The following is a 21,913-nucleotide window of genomic DNA, read 5'->3' as shown; positions in this document are numbered from 1 at the left end:
CTTTGCTGGGTACGTGGTTAGCCAAGCCACTTCTGAAGACAGACTCAACAGAACTTCTGCCGACAGATCACAGACTAGCTTACAACAGTAAAATGCCCACTCAACAAATTCCATGTACCCTTTTTCTGGGCACATGGTTAAACAAGCCTTAAATGGTGAGAAGAAGCAGCTGCTCATCTCCCTTGTACCTGTCGACATTTGTGGGTTAATTTCTCTGCATGCATGGCTAGCTGCATCCAGCAGCTCGACCAGTCAGCTAGCAAGCATGCATATAGTAGTCATCAGATGATCTAGATAAGTAGTCACAGTATAAAGGAGAGACATACATCTCCTCTTTTGAATTGTGATGTTAATGTGAGGGAGAGACAGAAATCATGTTGACTGATGCGGCTGAGACCTCTATGCATAATATTACTTGCTTTATATATAAATAAATACATATATATAGTTATCAAATATATGTGCCACAGAATGCGCCAATCTGCCACAAATAATATCATATACACTCCACCCAAATGTAACCAAACGCTAGCATATGGACTAACTGAACTAATTAGACAATATATAGTTCATTTTGGAGTTATTTTTTTAAGCAGACATCTTGCAGTTTTTTTAATTTTCTCCATGTTGTCACACGTATATACAATATACCCAACTACGTACCCATCATCTTATTTCACCCGGATCGAGTTCACATTCTTCTCCCACCAGTTCCGGACTCCCTTTGGCAGTTGAAGTAGACAGCGGCGACCGGCAAGCCGAGGTTGTAGAGCTCGGCGAAGTCGCGGGTGCTGAAGTTCTGCCGCCACCCTGGGGCGTAGACCGTCTGCCGGCCGAGCTGTTGGAAGAGCAGAAACACCATCCTGTGGATTCCCAGCACCGGCCGTGGGCTCTCGTAGCACACAACCTCAGTCCCTGTTTGTTCAAGCAGGAATATCCAATGGCATTAGCAGCTACCAATGGAAATCAATCTGAGAATATGTTGGTTCCTAGATCGTTTGTAGTACTTACCAAAAGAAACTCCAGTCGTCGCCGGAATGTCAGTGACCAGCCTGCAACAGAAGATCAATGTAATTTTGATTTAGCACATCTTCGTATACGGGATACTATCAGATCATGATTGAGGTTCGAGAAATTTATTAGATGTGTACGTGTTGTACCATGTATAGATTTGTAACATAAACTGTTTTGGGCTACATATACTAAAGGTCACCTAACACTAGGGTTGTGAGGCGGTGTTCCCAATTCTTTCTATCTGTCTACATTGTATCACGAGTTCCAGATTCTATGATTCTTTTACTTCCGCTGCCATAATTTGGGCTATATATGAAAACTCACTTAACCCTATAGGTATGAGCTGGTTTCCCAAATCTTTCTATCTACAAAATCGAAGTCAAGTTGATGTTTTTCTTTCTATAAAACTGCAAGTTGACGTGTTTGAACTGGACTGACCCAGGAAATTAAATCTATAGTACAAGTCCCCAAAACATAATACTATAGCAAGGTTTCTCGTAATATACATCAGCGTATGTATAGATGACATTGTAATTATAAATGCATTTGAATTACAGGTAAGGTTGTGATAGAGATGATATTGTCCACTATTCAAAGTGATAGATAAGCCTAGCGCTAAAGCACTTGTATCTTACTTTTCCTGCACTTTCATTTTCCTTGGCTTCTAAGTCTAGTGTTAGAAATATGCTCAGCATCTACTTTAGTGAATAGAATATGTTGTAGTAAGTGGGAGTCCCCTTTGCTCATAAAGGACAAGGGAGTGTCATTGTAAAAACAAGCCATTGCATTTCCATTCAATCCAAGCGGCCAAGGGCAAGCTGCCCTCTGGTAGTTCTAGATCTAAATCTGAGATCCAACGGACCAACAATCTGGTATCGGAGCTGAGAGGGTTCTTGAGTGAACGAGCGTCATGTCCACCGTCAGCCAGGTCGCAAGAGCGCACCGCCACGGGTGCTAGAGCCGATGATCGCACGACGCACCATGCTGCCGCAAAGGTAGCGGCTGCGGCGGTGGCCGAGATGGCCAGGCAGGCGACGGCGGCTGCCAAGGCCGCGGTAGCCGCAGCCGCAACACTACGCGCCGAGATGGAGTAGGAGCCGGAGCCAGCTGGAGGATCGCATAGCCTAGTCGGGCGCCGCCGCCAGTCGCCCTCACCAGAGCGGCGTCGTGGTCGACGCGGCCACTCCCCGGTGCTATAGACAGTCTACCGCGACTCCGGAGCAGGAACACCGTGGCCAATGCTCACCAAGTCGAACTACTACGAGTGGAGCCTGCTGATGAAGGTCAAGCTGCAGACTCGAGGGCTGTGGGAGGCAGTTCACGTCGGCAGTGTCGACTACGACGACGATCGCCGGGCGCTGGAGGCGTTGTGCACCGCCGTCCCCATCGAGCTCGGCGCCTCCCTCACCAACAAGGCTACGACAAAGCTAGCGTGGGAATTGATCATCGTGGCACGCATCAACGGAGATCGTGTGCGCCAGGCGATGTTGCAGCGCCTCCGAGGGGAGTGGGAAGGCCTCGCCTTTCAGCCTGGTGAGCAAGTCAAGGAATTTTCCCTTCGTCTTACCAATCTGATGGAGCACATCGTCAATTCGATCAAGACGCTCCTCGACTTCGAGCAGCTCACCATCGAGGACGTCACCGGGAGGCTCAAGACAGTGCAAGACCGCGAGCAGGCACCAAACTCCGAGCAGGGCACCACCGGAGGCAAGCTACTGTACATGATGGAGCAGTGGCGCGCCTTCAACAAGAAGAAGGAGGAAGGATCCGGTTCGTCCAGCTCCAAGGAGCGTCACCGGCGTCCACGTGGCAATAAGAAGAAGGAGGAGAAGGGACCCCGAGGCCAGGTCAGAGCTGATGGCGGCGACGTCGGCAAGCGCAAGGCGACCTAGGATGACACCTTCAACAACTGTGGTAGGACTGGCCACTGGGCCAAGGACTGCCACCTTCTTCCACTCCACGGTGGGTAGGCTCACGTCGCGCAAGCAGAGGAGCTGGATGCCACACTGTTTTTGGCACACAGGTGCGTCGAGCTACCGCAAGACATAGGGGTGGGAGTGAAAGGCCCAAGCTTTCTCCTTTTTGGGTCGGCTAGTTCCGTCGAGCTCCACCTCAACGAACCGCACGCCCACGCCTTCCTCGACAAAAGGTGTCGCTGATTACAAGATTGACGACTGGTACCTCGACACCGGTGCAACGCACCACATGATGGGTTGGCGTGAGTTCTTCTCCGACCTGGACTCCGGTGTGAAGGGATCTGTCAAGTTCGGTGATGCCTCTGCCGTCGAGATCAAGGGCGTCGGCTTGGTCATCTTTAAGGCCAAGATGGGGAAGCACCATCTTCTCACCGGGGTGTACTACATCCCGGCCTTAAAGAACTCCATCATCAGCATTGGGCAATTGGACGAGAATGGCTCGCGAGTGGAGATTGAGGACAGCATGCTGTACATCTGGGATAGAGGCCGTCGTCTTCTCGCCAAGGTGAACTAGGGAAGCAACCGCCTTTATGTGCTCCATGCACAGGCGGCGCACCCCTCTGCCTTGCCACACGCTGGGATGATGAGGCATGGCACTGGCACAAGCGCTATGGGCACCTTCACTTCGAAGCCCTGAAGCAGCTCGGTAAGAAGGAGATGGTCCACGACATGCTCTACGTTGACCACGTCGAGCAGCTCTGCGACACCTGTGTGGTCACCAAGCTAAAGCGCTGGCCCTTCGCGCATCAAGCCTCCTACCACACCACCGAGCAGCTCAAGCTAGTGCACGGTGACCTCTATGGTCTAGTGTCACCGGCCACCCCTGGTGGTCGGCGCTACTTCCTACTGCTCGTCGACGATGCCACCGACTATATGTGGGTCGTGCTGCTCAATTCCAAGGCAGCAGCTACGAACTCCATCAAGTGCCACCAGGCAGCCACGGAGAAGGAGTGTGGTCGCAAGCTCTGGGTGCTCTACATGGACAACGGAGGCGAATTCACGGCAGGTGAATTCGCGGCGTACTGCGTCGACGAGGGGATTCAGCGCCACTACTCCATGCCCTACTCACCGCAGCAGAATGGCGTGGTCGAGCGCCAGAATCAGACGATGGTGCCAGCGGCACGCGCTCCTCAAACATCGTGGCATGTCGGCGGTCTACTGGGGAGAGGCCGTGATGACCACCGTACACCTGCTCAACCGCTCTCTGACTAGTGCGCTCAACGGCAAGATGTCGTATGAGGCCTAGCACGGGCGCAAGCCAGCGGTCAGCTATCTGCACATCTTCGGCTGCCTCACCTTTGTCAAAGAGCTAAACCACATCGACAAGCTCGACGATCGCAACTCATTGGGGGTCTTCATCGGCTACGCAGAGGGGGCTAAGGCCTACCGTGTGCTTGACCTAGCAACACGGCGCGTGCGCATTGTAAGGAAAATGGACCTTAGGCCCATTTACTTTGGATTTTGGTGTTTGTTGATCAACATAACCAAATTGGACTATTGAATTTGCAAGTTATTGTTTTGTAGTTCAATAGGGTGTAAGACGTGACTTGGACAAAGGCGACGTGATGATCCAATGATCAACACCTTAAGCAAGACCTTAGGAGCACAAGAGAAGATCCAAGATATCAAGCAAAGTCCAAGCACGAAGATAGGAACCAAGCCATACGCAAGATCGCGAAGAAATGAGCTCACAGAAGTGACCGGACCCTGGAGGAAAGTGACCGGATGCTCCAATCAGTGGCTCGGTAATAGCAGCAGCGACCAGACGCTGACGGAAAGTGACCGGACGCTCCGATCAGGAGGCTCGGCAACAGCAGCAGTGACTGGATGATGGACCGGACTCTGGCAGCAAACCGACCGGACGCAGGATAGCAACATCCGATCGAGTACTGAGAGGTTCTAGAGCGACAAAAATACGACCGAATGCGTCTGGTGGCAAGTGACTGGACGCTGGTAGTGTCCGATCAGTTGATCGCAGCTCTAACGGTCGGGACGACCGGACGCGTCCGGTCAAGACGTGATCAGCGTCTGGTCAGTAGAAGAAAAGCGTGACTTCATCCCCAACGGCTACTTAGAGTGATGACTCAGTGGGGCTTATAAATACAACCCCCAACCGGTCAAATGAGTAGAGTGGAGCTGAGAAAACATACCAAGGGTGTTGATACACCATTTTAGTGATCTCCACTTGTATAGTGCTTAGTGATTTATTAGGTGATTAGCATAGGTACTTTGTGAAGTGCTTAAGTTGATTAGACCACCGCTTATGCGCTTGCTCTAGGTTTAGGCCTAGTGTTTAGTGAGGTTTGCATACCTCTTACCACTCAGTGCTTGCGAGCACCATTATTGTACATCGGAGGGGCTTGTAGTCTTACGAGATCACACCAACCGTATTTTTGGTGTGGCCGTCACCTTGTACCAGAGGGAACAAGGCTCGCAGCGTTTCAGCCGGTAGCTTGATAGTGAAGATGACGGGGAGCATCTAGGAGAGGCTTACCGGAAGGCACATTGGAGACCCACTTGCACGTGGGGAAGGCCCGAGGCTATCCATGGAGTTATCCGATCGGGAGCTTGGCCCTTGCGAGGGGCTCCAACGAGGACTAGGGAGAAGCTTGCACGCTTCTCGATACCTCGGTAAAAATACCAAAGTCATCGATGGGAGTTTGCATATATCTACCTTGCTCTTTAGCTTCCACATTTATATTGATTATATTACTCCTTTTGCGGTAGAGATAGCAACACACTAGCAAAACTGTAGTTCCACATTTAGATAGTTTATCTTTTGTATAGGTTTTGCTAGGGTTAGAAAAAGAGGCCATAATTAAGAAGTAGATTTTTAAGTTGCCTAATTCAACCCCCCTCTTAGGCATCATGGTTCCCTTCAATTGGTATCAGAGCCGGTTGGCTCAATTTGGACCTTTGGCTTAACCGCCGTTGAGCCGACGCTATTTAGAGTGGTTGGGATGGATACCTCTAGGCCTCCGTACTTTGACGGCACTAACTTTCCATATTATAGAGCTATAATGGTTTGCTACCTTGAGGCTGTTGATTTGAGAGTTTGGAGAGTCACTCATGATAGGATGAAACCCATTAAGAATCCCGATAAACCCACAAAGAGTGAAGAAAAGAAAATTCATTTCAATGCTAGAGCTAAGAATTGTTTGTTTGAATATTTTAGCATGGATGTATTTAACCAAGTATTCACTTTAAATGCGCACATGAAATATGGTTAAAACTTCAAGAGCTCCATGATGGCATATCAAATGTCCGTGAGCAAAAGCATTGTCTAGCTCAGCAAAATTATGATTTCTTTACAATGAATGATGATGAGCTTGTTTGTGATATGTATTCTTGTTTGAATCTAACTATCAATAAGCTCCATTCAATAGGACTATCAAAGCTAGATGATGCAGACATTGTGAGGAAGATCATCTTCGTGCTACCACAAAAGAAATATATAAGCATTATCACCATCCTCCACAACATGGAGGACTTGAGCACCATGACCCCGGCCATAGTCATTGGCAAGATAATGACATTTGAAATATCATGAAAGATGGGTCAAGAAGAAGCCTCTTCATCAAGCAAAGGCAAAGCTCTCGCATGTAGCGAGAAAAAGAAGATGAAGGGCAAGCAAATTGAGACAAGCTCAAGCTTAAGCTCCTCAAGTGAAGATGAAGATGATGATGATGATGATCAATCTTCTTCCTCCACCTTTGACCTTGATGAAGAATCAATCAAACTAATCAATAAGGTGGAGAAGATGATCCAAAAGCTCAATGTCAAGGGTGTGCCCATACAAATCCAAGATCTTATTTTCACCAATCAAAGAAATGAGCAAAGAAAGAGAGAATGCTATGGATGCGGTGAGTTGGGGCACTTTGTGGAAGTTTGTTCAAATAAGCCCACACCCAAGACAAAGAAGGCATGCAAGAACCAAACCCTCACATCAATAAGGTCATGGGATGATTCTTCAAGTGAAGAAGAACACCATCACAAGAGGCGAGGGCACAAGCACTCATCATCAAGCTCTTCTCATGTGTGCCTTATGGCACGAGGTAACGAAAACTCATCCTCTAGTGAGAGTGATAGCGATGATGAAATGCCTTCTTATGAAGAAATTGTGCAACAAAATCTAAATTATGCTAAAGTTTGCACTAGTCAATAAAAGAAGCTCGGAAAATTAAAAGAAAAACTAGATAGTTCACAAGATGCATACAAGACATTGCTTGAATAATATGAGAACTTTGCTAATCTCAATGTTGAACTATCTACTAAAATTGAGTGACTTGAGGCTAATGCAACAATAAATGCATGCACAATCAATGATGAGCAACTTGTAAAGAAAAATAAAAAATTAAAAGAAAAGTTAGCTAGCACACAAGATGCTTATAAAAGTTTGCTTGCTAAAATAGAAACCATGTGCAAATATTATGATGAGCTAACTAATAAAGTTGCTAATCTTGAAGCTGTTAGTACTACCCCCACCAAGGCATCTAAAAAGAAAAGTTCTATCATTAACATGTCTAAAAGGGATGCCTCTACTTCTTGTAATGATTTATGTTTAGACTCACCTTTGTGCAACCAAGTTTATGTTGAGAAAGTTGTTGTAGATACATGCACACAAGAGGTTATAAAGGAGAATGAGCAACTCAAGTAAGAAGTAGCTTGTCTCACCAAGGACTTCTCAAGTGAAAGGCAAGACAAAGCAAGCCCAACTTCATCGAGATAACACCATCAAGGGAGTGAATAAGCTTGATGAAGGATAAACCGTGGTTTGCTACGTGTGCCACAAGGAAAGTCATGAGTCCTATGAGTACAAGGTGAAGAATAGGGGAGGAGCAAAGAAGAAAGAGAAGAAGCAAACAAGCAAGCTCTCAAACACCTACACCAACAAGGTGGACAAGAAGGCCTCCACACCTTATCTCTTGAAGAAGAAGAAAAATGACAAGATGGTGGCCATCAAGGTGAACAAGCAAGCCAACAATGGGGTCAAACGCTTTTGGGTGCCAAAGAAAATCATTTCCAATATGAAGAGCACCAAGAAGGTTTGGATCCCGAAAGGGAAGTGTGAAGTCCAATAGACTTTAGGGAATTTGGAGACTTGACAAAAGTATGAGTGCATTTCATGGGGTGCATCATGATGGACAAAATCATTGTCAAGTGGGTTAGTGAATACTATAGACCCAAATTCCCCTCCCCATATTAGGTAACTAGATTCAATTTCCTTGAAATGGTATTAGATTTAATTTTTTCTACAATTGGTATCTTTTAGCATCTAGTTACTCCTCATGCCTAGGTTTGCATTTGCATTTTTATATCTTTTGTCATGCATACACTAGGTATATCTTATGGTAGGCTTGCTTGGTTTCATTCTTATTCCTTGGAACAATTCTACATGGTTTAAAATTGTTTAGGAGTATGGCACATAGCTTGTCTTTCAATTGTTCATCCAATATGTGTTAAAATTTAAATTGTAGATAATCTCTCCCGAATATCGCTTTCGAAAATGACTCACATTCATGTGATGTCATCTTTCATGTGATATTTTTTATTCTAAAATCAATGTGCATATTTCCTACAAGTATTCCATACTTGTGTGCACAAAATTTAGGGAGAGGTTACTCTACAAGTTGGATGCTTTGAGACTAACACCTTTTCAAGCTTATCATGTGTGTAGTAGTCTCATTGTAAGGAAAATGGAGTCCCCAGAGTTAAGCATCATACTTCAAATATCCACCACCTATAGCAAGTGGTAGAATTCAAATTGGTTTCCACATGTGATATTTTTGAACCGATATCATCATGTTGATTTTATTTTGATATTTATATGCTTTCTCCATGCATTTTATAGATTAAGTTCTCTTGAGCAATAATTTACCAATTATGCATATGCTTTACCCTCTACCATATGTATGCATATAGTTAGGGGGAGCTTAATCTATATAATGTGAGAGTTAAATTTTGTGATCTATTTCACTCTACACACAAAGGATCACAAAGTTTGACCCTCCCTTGTGCTACTAATATCTTCCTTTTCGGTGTTCGATTCCAAAGGAGAAGAATTTAGAGGACCAAAAGCAAACATTAATGAGTAGGACCAAAAGCTAGATCATTTACAAGTGGTAATGGTCTACAAGTGGTGTCTACAAGTGGTGATGGTTCGAGAAAGGGAGGATAGTGGATTATGGATTAGCCTATAAAATAGGGAGAATTTGTAGGAAGCAAGGCTTAAATCCATAGTGCCATAAGGGGACGTTTGCAAGGGCAAGATAAGTTTTTAATATGGTATTCTTTAGTTTTACAAGTAGTATCTTTTAGCATCATATAATCTTGCCCCTTACATTGCATCCTAGCAAGTAGGTAGTTTTTAAATTTCAAAATTCTATTATTTGCTTGCTTTGGTCGTGTTGTCATCAATCACCAAAAATAGGGAAATTGTAAGGAAAAGGGACCTTAGGCCCATTTACTTTGGATTTTGGTGTTTGTTGACCAACACAACTAAATTGGACTAATGAATTTGCAAGTGATTGTTTTGTAGTTCAATAGGGTGCAAGACGTGACTTGGACGAAGGCGATGTGATGATCCAATGATCAACACCTTAAGCAAGACCTTAGGAGCATAAGAGAAGATCCAAGATATCAAGCAAAGTCTAAGCACGAAGATAGGAACCATGCCATACGCAAGATCACGAAGAAATGAGTTCACAGAAGTGACCGGACGCTGGAGGAAAGTGACCAGACGCACCGATTAGTGGCTCGGTAACAGCAGCAACGACTGGACGCTGATGAAAAGCGATCGGATGCTCCGATCAAGAGGCTCGGCAATAGCAGTAGTGATCGGACGCTGGCGACAAACCGACCGGACGCAGGACAACAGCGTCCGATCGAGTACAGAGAGGTTCCAGAGCGGCAAAAATGCGACCGGACATGTCCAATGGCAAGTGACCAGACGCTGGCAGTGTTTGATCAGTTGATCATAGCTCTAACGGTCGGGACAAATGGACGCGTCCGGTCAGGACGTGATCAGTGTCCGGTCAATAGCAGAAAAGCGGGACTTTGTTCCCAACAACTACTTTCTCAGTGGGGCTTATAAATACAACCCCCAACTAGTCAAATGAGTAGAGTGGAGCTGAGGAAACATACCAAGGGTGTTGATACATCATTTTAGTGATCTTCACTTGCATAGTGCTTAGTGATTTCTTAGGTGATTAGCGTAGGTGCTTTGCGAAGTGCTTAGGTTGATTAGACCACCGCTTATGCGCTTGCTCTCGGTTTAGGCATAGTGTTTAGCGAGGTTTGCATATCTCTTACCACTCGGTGCTTGCAAGAACCATTGTTGTACATCAGAGGGGCTTGTAGTCTTGCGAGATCACACCAACCACATTTTTGGTGTGACCGCCACCGTGTACTGGAGGGAACAAGGCCCGTGGCATTTAAGCCGGAAGCTTGATAGTGAAGACAGCGGGGAGCGTCCGGGAGAGGCTTGCCGAAAGGCATGTCGGAGACCCACTTGCGTGTGGGGAAGGCCCGAGGCTATCTATGGAGTTATCCAACCGGGAGCTTGGCCCTTGCGAGGGGCTCCAACAAGGACTAGGGGGAAGCTTGCACGCTTCTCGATACATCGGTAAAAATACCGGAGTAGTCGATGGGAGTTTGCATATCTCTACCTTGCTCTTTAGCTTCCGCATTTACATTGATTATATTACTCCTTTTGCGGTAGAGATAGCAACACACTAGCAAAACCGTAGTTGCACATTTAGATAGTTTATCTTTTGCATAGGTTTGTTAGGGTTAGAAAAAGAGGCCATAATTAAGAAGTAGATTTTAAAGTTGCCTAATTCACCCCCCCTCTTAGGTGTCACGGTCCCCTTCACGCGTGGCGCGCGACGTCGTGTTCGATGAAGGACGTGGCTGGGCATGGGACAATGTGGTGGATGATGGGTCGGTGATCACGCTTCGCAACTTCACCATCGAGTACGCATGGACTGGAGGTGCTGAGAAAGCACAAGGTGCATCTTCATCAACGTATGGGTCTTCATCACCAGCGCCGACCTCTTCACCAACTCCGCCTCGTTCGCCACCACCAAATCTGGGGGAGCTCGGTAGCCCATCGGTAGTGGTCAGCAGTCCATCGATAGCAGCTCCAACCTCTCCAGCACCGCAGTCGACCTCTCCGACCTCTACATCATCATAGCCAATCTCTCCAGCGTACCAGCCAACCTCCTTAACATCTTCTACCTCGCCTGCTATGACACCAGCGCACGTAGGGCAGCCAAAGGTTGAGTATGCCACGCCGCTAGAGGACGATGAAGACCACCTAGATGCCAACTACGATAATGAGCCTCAACGATACCGCACTGTGGCAAGCATCCTCGACGATCAGTCTTCACTGGACCAACCCAAGAGGCTCTTCGCCCAGCTTCATTTGACACACGTCGGTGAGCCGACCACTTAAGCTGAGGCGTAGGGTGATCCGGCATAGTGGGTGGCGATGGGGCAGGAGCTCAAGTCCGTCGAGCAGAACCACACCTGGGAGCTAGTGCCACTGCTTGACGACCACCACCCTATCACCCTGAAGTGGGTGTTCAAGCTCAAGAAGGACGAGCTGGGCGTGGTGATCAAGCATAGGGCGTGGTTGGTGGTGCGAGACTTCATTTAGCAGGAGGGGATCGACTACGATGATGCCTTTGCCCCTGTGGTGCGCATGGAGTCAGTCTATGTCCTCCTCGCGCTAGCGGCTCAAGAGGGGTGGCAAATCCACCACATGGATGTGAAGTCCGCCTTCCTTAATGGCGACCTCAAGGAGGAGGTCTACGTGCATCAGCCAGCTGGTTACGCCATCATCGGAGAAGAGGGAAAGGTGTACCGCCTGCACAAGGCACTCTATGGACTGCGCCAGGCACCACACGCCTGGGACGCGAAGCTCAATGCCACACTCAAGAAGATGGGCTTCAAGCAGAGGGCACATGAGGCGGTAGTGTACCAGCGGGGCAGCGGACGCCATGTTCTACTGGTCGGCATCTATGTCGATGACCTCATCATCACCGGCGCTGAATAGCAGAAGGTGGAGGTGTTCAAGGCGCAGATGAAGAAGGCGTTCGACATGAGCGACCTCGACCTCCTATGCTTCTACCTCAGCATTGAAGTGTGCCAGGACACCAACGGAATTGCCCTCCACCAAACCCACTATGCTAAGCGCATCCTTCTTCATCTGCGCACACCCCGATGGAGGAGAAGCTCAAGCTGAGTTGGGAGAGCATGCTAGAGGAGGTCGATCCAACCCATTACCGGCGACTGATCGGGAGCTTGCGCTACTCGGTCCATACCCGGCCGGACATCGTGTTTGTCGTCGGATACATGAGCCGGTTCATGGAGCGGTCGACGATGGAGCATCTATAGGCCGTTAAGCGAATCTTGCGCTATGTGGTGGGCACCCTCGACTATGGTCTTCACTATGAAAGGGCCCCCAACACAGTGTGGTTCGACGGCTACTGCGACAGCAACCTCGCTAGTGATGTTGATACCAGCAAGAGCACAACCGGAACGATGTTCTTCCTCGGTGATTGCTTGGTCAGCTGGCAGTCCCTCAATCAGAAGGTGGTGGCCCTCTCAAGCTATGAAGCAGAGTACATCGCCATTACCACTGCCGTAACACAGGCGCTGTGGCTGTCAAGGATGCTGGCAGAGCTCCTTGGTAGGAAGGTGGATGTGGTTAAGCTAAAGGTAGATAACAAGTCTGCTCTAGCTCTGGCCAAGACCCCTATCTTCCATGAAATAAGCAAGCACATCCGTATAAAGTATCACTTCATCAGAGATTGCTTGGAGGACAGAAACATCAAAGCCAACCATATTGCCACTACTGATCAGCTGGCTGACATTCTCACCAAGTCGCTGGAGAAGTCCAAGTTTTAGGAGATGAAGGAGAGGATTGGGCTACAGCAGATCACCTTCAGTGCTCGGCATAAGGCTTAGAGGGAGACTGATAGATAAGCCTAGTGTTAAAACACTTGTATCTTACTTTTCCTATACTTTTACTTTTCTTGGCTTCCAAGTCTAGTGTTAGGAATATGCTCAGCATCCACTTTAGTGGTTAGAATATGATGTAGCAAGTGGGAGTCCCCTTTGCCTATAAAGGACAAGGGAGTGTCATTGTAAAAACAAGCCATTGTATTTCTATTCAATCCAAGCGGCCAAGGGCCAAGCTACCCTCTGGTGGTTCCAGATCTAAATCTGAGATCCAATCGGGCCAACACAAGAACTCGTGTTTCCGGTGATGAGTATCTTTAGCCGAATATTTGCCATCTCGTTTTAAACAGTTAGAAATCAAACTAGCTAGTGGTGTCAACACCAAAAGAAGTGTGCACACATTTCTTTAAATAGTCTGAGCATCAACTAGCTTTTATATCATTATATGTTAGAGCTTTGTAGGCTTTTAGTTTTATTTTATTCTTTAGGAGATGTAGTCTGCTTCAGTACCTTTTCCTAAAGAAAAATATTTTCCTTATGACAGAATACTGTAAAAGTTTCATCATCACTTGCTGTGATAAAAGACCTTTCTTTCAAGTATTTGGGCTGCCACTTTCTATTAGGAAGTTGACAAACGCATAAATTCTACCTATGATAGACTGTATCTCTGGTCAACTCCGATCCAGGGTTGAAAAGATTTCAATGACTAGGGAGAGTAGGTTAATACAAGTCAAGTTTGTACTCACTTCGTCGATGGTGGTGTATGTGTACCTTGTTTTCCTATGGCCTTGGATCTTCCTCCTTGAGATCTCGCTCGAGGCGATTGACAATAATATTAATTCGTCGTGGCTTCTTATATGGAGAGTAAGGAATGTCATTGTGTCAGATTGCCTAGGCCAAATGTTGTTGGCCAAACGAGTGAGGAGTGCATATTCATCTAAAGTCGACGTTGGGCACTGAGGATGAAATGGTTATGGCTATCATTATACAACATGAGTACAAATTAAGGACGCAGGTGGGTACCCAATGGTGTTTTTTAGGTTAGCTAACTAATTACGGTCAAATGCCATTCTAGTTCATTTCTCCCCTCGCTCAAGTTACATGAAATGTCATTCTAGTTCATTTGAGCAAGTTTTTGGATCAACCTAATGACCTAAAGTAATTAAAACTTGCATCTCTAATACAGATAGACCTTTGGACATTGTTTTCATTCTCAATATATTTACAAATGTTAGGGTGCTTGGCAATAATTCAATCATGGATCTTGGGCCCCATCTTATTTCCTTGTAGACTTGTACCAGTGGGGATGGGTGAACAAAAATGTAGAGGGTGCCAATTTGCCTAATGCAAATTAATAATTATACTAATGCTAGAGTAATGAATTTTTCATTCAGAAAATGATGGATAGATTTCCCACAAATCGTTGGTATCTAATGTAGAGATTATGATATACTCCGGTAGTCAATTGGTAATGTAAAATTAAATAAAGATAAATTAACTAGACGTGAGCTCCTGGCTAGATTCCATGCATGTTTTCTTGATTAGGCTGTTGGGCTATAGCCAGTTGATGAACGAACAATGGGTATAGTGATATGGTTTCATAGGATTTCTACTTGATATGTACATTGGGATATTTAGTTAGCAACCCTTGTTAAAGTAGGTAGGAGTCATGAAGCATTGGCCATCAATTTGGGGGAGGGGGATTTCTCACCTCTATTGGGCTCTAGTCTTGCTTGGCACTGAAGTGTCATGACAACAAGTGCACACTGTAAGAGGTCTTAGTTGGCTCTAGGACATACAAAGGCTATTTTGGTACGTGGTGCTTTCTTCAAATATCTTGACATTAGGGACCTTCTACTTAGAGTGATTTCCAAGCTAAATTGTCAAGGACTTGGGATGATCAACCGATGAAAATTGTCATCTTCTAGTTATTAATACTTCACAAAATTAGCTCATTAGGCCTTCTTCTTCGTTGTTTCAGTTTTCTTTGCATTTTGGAAGCAAATCCAGAAGACTTGGGCCCCTTTAAAGTGTCAATTCTTTTTGTGGTTGGTTACCTACAATAGATGCCAGACAAAGAACCACCTAGTTATGTGGAGAGGGCTTCTACACCTAGAACATGCCCTTATGTGATCAAGAAGAGGACATTATGCAACACATTCTCATTTCATGTGTGTTTTGGTAGATAGGTGTATGGTTCTACATGTTTTAGCAAGTAGATCTCCAAGTATTGTCACCCAAGTTTAGAGGATGATATGTTTATTAGTTATTGCCTAATTGGTAGATTAAGATCGACTCCTTGGTGAACCAGACACTCAAGAAGGGTTTGGATTCACTAATTGTTCTCTTGGATGACCTACAAGCATTGGAATGATTATGTCTTCAATGGACCGTCACCTAATGTCCAACGTTACTTGTTACTTATTGCTAGAGAGTAAGCACATCTTTGGGATTTGATTGGCGCTAGTGACTTTTTGAAGTTGGATGTTCGATTTAGGTGGCGATTATGTTATCTAATATGTTATTGGGTGTATCTATCTTGGGTGGGGGTCTTATGTTTACTTCTCCTCAAAGCAATAGTAGAACCCTTTTCCCACCCTCTGACATACAGTTACTTTATTGCATTGATTTGTTCTCTGGAATCTTATAAATAGGGAAGGAATTATTTTCTCCTACTTGGTTCTCCCTCCGTCTCAGAATAGAAGGTATGATTTGGCTTGGTGCGGTCTTTAAGACCACACTTTGACCGTTAATTTATCTATAAGAGTATCATTAGAATGTTTTTCTAAACACAAATCTAATGTTACCACTTTCATACTAAAAACCTTTCATATGATTAGGCTAACTGTTTGACTCAAAGACAAAAATAAAGTTGGAATTTTGAAATATGTGCATGCCTTATCTTTTGAGATGAAGGGAGTATAAAGAAATTGTATCCACGCGGCTCCCTTGAGTACAAATATTGAACCAATAGTTTTTCATGGCTACTCATGGTTTAGGAATTTGATGTTTCCACAGAATTATGGATGGAGGACACGTTAGTGATATTGGGGGCATTTGTACGTAGATTATCCACTTCATTTTCCCCACAAATGGTATTGCTAAAGTATTATCTAAATCTAATGCACTTGCAGGGTATATATATTTGATATGATTTTGGAAAGCCTTGCACACTGCCAAACTCTTTATATTCGTTGGCACTCAACTACCACTAGTCTAAAAGATGTTTGGAATGAGTTAGCACCTCACATAATTTGCCCGAGAAAAAGGTGCTATGTTAAATATTGATGCATGTGCTTTGAGCTAGTAAAACATCATATCATGTGGCAGTAGCATGCATCAATATCTTCCACGGTTCTGGACAAATCTTTGAAAATGCATAAACTAACATTCTAGTGTGATCAGGGCAATTAGTTAACGTCTTTACTTGGGATAATGTTTCTTACAAATATACCCTTGGATACATTTTTAATACTCTAGGTAGATATATATCAAATGCCATTCACAATTATAAAAAAGGCTCTGGATGGCATATGTTTTAATATAACACACACAATGGCACATGGGATACCTGAGGATGCTATATTTCTTTGTATTCACACTAAACTGACAAAAGGGGCCAGGCAATGGTTGATGAGAGTCACTATATAAGGGGTTAGTTCCTTGTATAATGATGTGGGAGAATACTGAAGGAATATTTAGGATTTTGCAAATTTAGACGTACACCCCAGCTTCTTATCCAAACGGATACCCCTGCTATAGCTAGTCGTTGAAAATCCAAGACATATATGTACATGTGCACCATTTTTAGTTGCCAGGAAATTGCTGTTTTCTTGCATGCAGGTGTAAGGATACCACCAAGACTAGTTGAATTATTCCATTTCATTTACAACTAGGACTTTATTGGAGTAGTGGTTATTTTGGTAATAATTGTAAAAATTTCACTGTACTTGAGGTAGTATAACATACATATATATACTGTCAGAACTAACCATGCATTATCTTGAAATAAGGTATTGTTCTTGTGCAGGTAGGATAATAAGGATGTTAGTCGTACTTGCAGGATTGCACATGAAAAACTGTGATTTTAGATATTTATGTGAGGATTTGATTACTTGTAATTAAGCTGTATATGATGGTGCCTAAATGATGTAAGTAATGAACAAAACCGTTGTGTGCTTGTGCACATGGTTTCCAATATCGGCCGAAATCTCCTGATATTTTTTATATATCCTCTTTATCTGTAGGTGCCGATAAGAAAATATCTATCTTTTTCGTACAAATTTTGTTTAAATTTATTTAAATTTACTTAAATTCAAATTAAATTTTATTTGAATTTAGTCTGATATTTTCGATATATCATGTTTATCCTTTTTATCTGTGACCCCCGATAAATTTTAATTTCTGAAAATGAAAACCTTGCTTGTGCATCGTCCCTCAAAAGTCAAAAATACTGTGATGAGATACTGAAATGCATACTTGTCTACATACTCTGGGATTAGTTTATATATATATATATATATATATATATATATATATAGACACACACACACACAACACACAGTACACAGCACCACGCCACTACCGTACGAGGTGGAATGTGGACAGGGCTAAGATCCTGACAGTACGTGTGTTGTATGATGTCTTTCCACTTTCCAAGAAAGAGACGGGAAGGGTGGACAGCAAGTTTATCACGTGGCGTGAGCGTGATGGCGATCTTGATCTTACCGGTTAGTTACCATATGCAAGACGCTGTGCGTACAACAGATTCAAGTTCCTGCACGAACGAATTGAAGCAGTAGCTAGCAGATTACCAGTGCAGGTACTCCCTGAGGTTGGGATCGCTGGGGCTTGGCGCATCAGGATCCACCATCACCTGCAGATCGATCAGAATCAGATCCGGCATGCGGTTAAGCAGCAGGCTACTAATTGCTGGCTTGGAACAATGTGCATGTAGTAGGTGCTCGCAGCTAGCAGCAGTAGACAAGAGACCTCGATGCTGTGACTGCGAATGATGGAATGAGCTGCAGTATACGTACGAGGGTGTAGAAGGTGCGCATGTCGGGTCCGCCGACCTCGACGCGCGGCTGGTCGGCGGTGGCGGAGGGCCTGAGCTCGCAGCCGTTGGAGATCTCGCGCGCGGCGTAGGCGACGCGGAGCGGCACCCGGCGCACGAAGGGGTCCACCACGTCGCCGATGATGCGCCCCACCACCAGCGGGTCCCCGCGCTGCATGCCGGTCGATCGAGCCCTCCCTGCCGCTAGCTCGTCCTCCTCCTCCTCCAGACCACACCACAGCAGGCCGGCCACGGCCAGCCCAGCAATAATGGGTCACCGACGAGGCGACGACCGCAGCTCCTCACCCCACCAGCTCGGGGCGCGTTTGGGGAACCGCTGCGGCTAGTTCTTTCTTGCCGCTGCGGCTAGTTCTTTCTACTTATAGAGAGAGTGTTTGGGGAACCCGGAAGAAGCTAGGCGACCTCGCTAGCTCTCGCGGCTCAGCAAGCTATTTCCTCACGCGACTGATGAGCGAGCCAGCAGTCCTGGTAGCAGGCAGAGCGGGCGCGGGGCAGATGGGGATCCGGCTCCGGCCGGCGGGGCCGTGGTCCCGCGGATTGGACAGGGGGTGATCGAGGTGTCGTCGTCCGTCGTCGATGATATGCGCAGCCGCGGAGAGTGGAGTGGGGAATCGGCCGGCCGGCGTCCATCCGGGTGGGGTGGGCATGGGTTCTGCGGGGTGCTGGCTGTCTGCAAAGGAAGGAAAGGGGGGTGGGGTGGGGAGCGGGCGATGGAAATGGACTGTCCGTGCTGCTGGCTGCGGTTTTCTAGCTCAGTCTAGGAAAGCAAGGACAGCCCCTGCCCTGCCAGGATAACCCTCACCACCGGACATTAGATCCATCCATCAAAGCAAACCCCCCCGGCCCTCTCCACGTACGTTAGCTACTGTATGTAGGGATACTGTTCCATTGAGCATTTGAGCCGGCCAACAGCTACTACTGCAGCTGGCTGGCTGGCTGGCTGTTAGTTGGGTGAGAGTGAGTGATTTCATCTCCTGCACCACATACATCAGTATAGCAGTAAGTATTTCAGTATATTGGCAGTTGTACAACCACATGCCTGCCGTAATTTACATTTCTACTTCTTCTTCTTCTTCTTCTTTGGGGGTTGAAGATGAAGACTGAGGAGAGAGACAAATCGATCTTTGGAGGAGGAGTAGTAGCGACGAAAATTTTACTGTAGCGGCTAGAAACACTGTAGTAGCATGAGTAAAATACTATTTAGACTGAAAAAAAGAAACTAATTAAGCCAGATTTGGGGTCAGTCGAACGCAGGCGAGAGTGAGAAGCTGGCTGCTGCTGCTGCCTTGACGCGCCTGACGAGACAGCGGATTGGTGCTCCAGTAGGAGGCGGGGGGGCGGGCCGGGTCGGGTCGTCCTAGGTCCTTTTTGTCATCGCGGGACGTTGTAGTAGCCATCAGGCCCATCATGTCACCCCCGCCTCTGTCGAGTTCCCATTGGCCGCTCCGCCAGACTTTGCTGGGCCCCAGCCACCCGGACCCCGCGGGAACAACGACAACAGGCCGGGTGCCGTACGCGCCCAGGACGTCGACACCTCACAGTAAAAGAAAAATCCCCGCCTTTGACGTGTCGATCTCCTGCGGTGCCTGGCCGGCGGCCGGTTTGCGGTGGAGGCCGAATGAGCACCCACAGAGACTGCTATGCGTTCGCCTCTACGCCTGTGCCTGCCGGTCGTTACGTTGGTCTCGTTGGGTCATGAATTTTATTACGCGCTAATCATGTGTGTGCACTCTTTATGCTAATTAGATTAGACACGTGACCCGTTACAATATCTCTAGCAGTACCAAAGGAATAATAATCCCAAAAGAAAAAAAAACTAGTTTTGCGACATTTTCCCAATAATAAAAGAAACCTTCGTTCATCCTTCCAAACCAACTAACAAATTCCAAGTGTATACCCCAGCCCCCCACCCCTAGGAAAAAAGGGCACTGTTGGTGCCCGGACGTCCCGACAAACGCTAGCATCCAGACGTCCGCTGCCTGCAGTTTGTTTTTTCACGCCGTTTCGTGCATCCACGCGGGGCCCATGCCGCGCGGACGTCGCCCCCACACGCCTGTAGTCACACACGGGAATGTGTGCGCACTCTCGGCGGCGCCCTAAGAGCTGCAGCATGTGGGTCCACTGCAACATGTGCAACCCGAGATCTACTATTACAACATCTAGTGAATCACATGCAACATATGTCCGAAACACTTCCTAAAATACCTGAAAAGACTTGAAAGCCATTGCAAACACATGCGCGATATCTAGATAAAACACTTGCAACATATGTGTGAAAACATATGCCGCATCCAGATAAACACACTTGCAACATACGTCAGAAAAGAACAAATGAAATATTTGGAACATACGCTTCCACCATACGTGTATAGCAATTGCAACATATGCAACATCCATATTAAAACGCTTGCAACATATCTCTGAAACACTTTAAATACTGATATGCGCTTTCAGCAAAACCTGGTGGGCGGGCGGGCGGGCGGTTGGAGCACTGCACAACGGGATCCGGATGTGTGGTCGCAGTGGAGAAGGAGGATGGCAGCGGACTAGTGGTCGCGCTGCTCCCGGTGATAGGGCGCGTGCGGTAACCCCGGCGAGCAGTGCCCGCGGTGGAGGCAGTTGCGGCGGCCGGCGTCGGTGCAGCCTCGTGCGGCGAGGAGGCAGCAGGTGTGCGATCGCGGGGAGCATGTTGCGGCGATGCTGGCGCGGCTGCGGTGGAGAGGAAGCTGGCGGGAGGAACGACGGAGAGGAACGTAGGCGGGAGGCAAATACTACCATTGATTTTTAAAATATTTAGGGTGTGTTTGGGAGGGCTCCTCTCCATGGGCTTCTCTGGAGGAGCTGGAGCTGTTTTGGAGAAGCCTCAATCTGTGGCTCCTCTAAAACGTCAACAACTCTAGTTCCTCCTTTTTCCATTGAAAAAGTGCTCAAAACGGCTACTTCCATCTAAACTGTTTGGCAGGGCTCCTACGGAGGAGCTGGAGCCGGAGCCGGAGAAGAGCCCTGCCAAACACATCCTTATATAGTTTCATGTAATAAGATTTATATTTTTAGATTTATTATGAGAAATATTACCATAATATATAATACATATATTGTGAAACTATAAAGATTGTTGATCAAATGTTTAATTTAGGACAAACCAAATGTGACGCTAAAATAACGGAGGGAGTGGATATAGATACTCGCACTGCATTGGTCGCATCAGAATGTCTACAGTAAAAACGTGCACCAGATGTGGTGGCCACGTTTGCACGTACGTATACCTAGCTAGCGCGGAGAAGCAGAACCACTCGTGCAGGTAGCCCCTTCCATCCTCCTCTGAACTCACACACACACACACATAGTGGACGCGTCAGGTACACGTCACGTCCGCCCGGCCCTGCAGCCGCTGCAGCATACGAATGTCGAATGGGGCGTCGACGTGTCGTGTGCGGGCCGGCAGGAGGAGCACATCTTGGGCTAGGAGACAAAAGGGAGCTTGGCAGGGCCAAGGACCAACTAGCACACACACCGACCGGCCACGTCCCCCAACTTTGGTGTCATGTCTCGTGTCCCCGTGGTGTGGTAGTACGCGTCTACGTGCGCGTGCGTGCACTCGATCGCCGAGCTAGTCGCCTTGCCCTGCCGAGGTGCTGATAGCGATGCAGAGACCAGCCACTGTTCCATTCCGTACAGCCACCCGCTCCTATCTACTACTCACTCGGTCGGGTAAAAAAAAAAGAAATACAATTCATACATTTTACTCTGTATCTGGACATAATATATTGTCATTCTGACTAATCTAGAGAGAGTGCGGAGGACCGGGGAATGAAATGTATGTGGAGCTCTGTTTTTTTTTTTTTTTGGCAAAAGCCACGTGGAGCCACGATTGCACGTG

General features: G+C 46.6%; 1 protein-coding gene across 1 annotated transcript; it reads right to left on the bottom strand.

Annotated features, from left to right (window-relative positions):
* Window positions 1-482: 482 nt before the first annotated feature.
* On the bottom strand, window positions 483-18,705 carry LOC136461567 (protein FLOWERING LOCUS T 1). Its single transcript, XM_066460849.1, has 4 exons — window positions 17,996-18,705; window positions 17,771-17,832; window positions 1,012-1,052; window positions 483-915 (listed from the first exon to the last, which is right to left on the bottom strand). Exons 1-4 carry the CDS (start codon window positions 18,188-18,190, stop codon window positions 692-694), a joined length of 522 nt encoding a protein of 173 aa, XP_066316946.1. The 5' UTR covers window positions 18,191-18,705; the 3' UTR covers window positions 483-691.
* Between the last annotated feature and the right edge of the window lie 3,208 nt (window positions 18,706-21,913).

The sequence above is a fragment of the Miscanthus floridulus genome, chromosome 6 (assembly GCF_019320115.1).
Source record: "Miscanthus floridulus cultivar M001 chromosome 6, ASM1932011v1, whole genome shotgun sequence".
In the NCBI taxonomy this organism is placed as follows: Eukaryota; Viridiplantae; Streptophyta; class Magnoliopsida; order Poales; family Poaceae; genus Miscanthus; species Miscanthus floridulus.
This window is presented reverse-complemented; position numbering and strand designations above follow the sequence as displayed.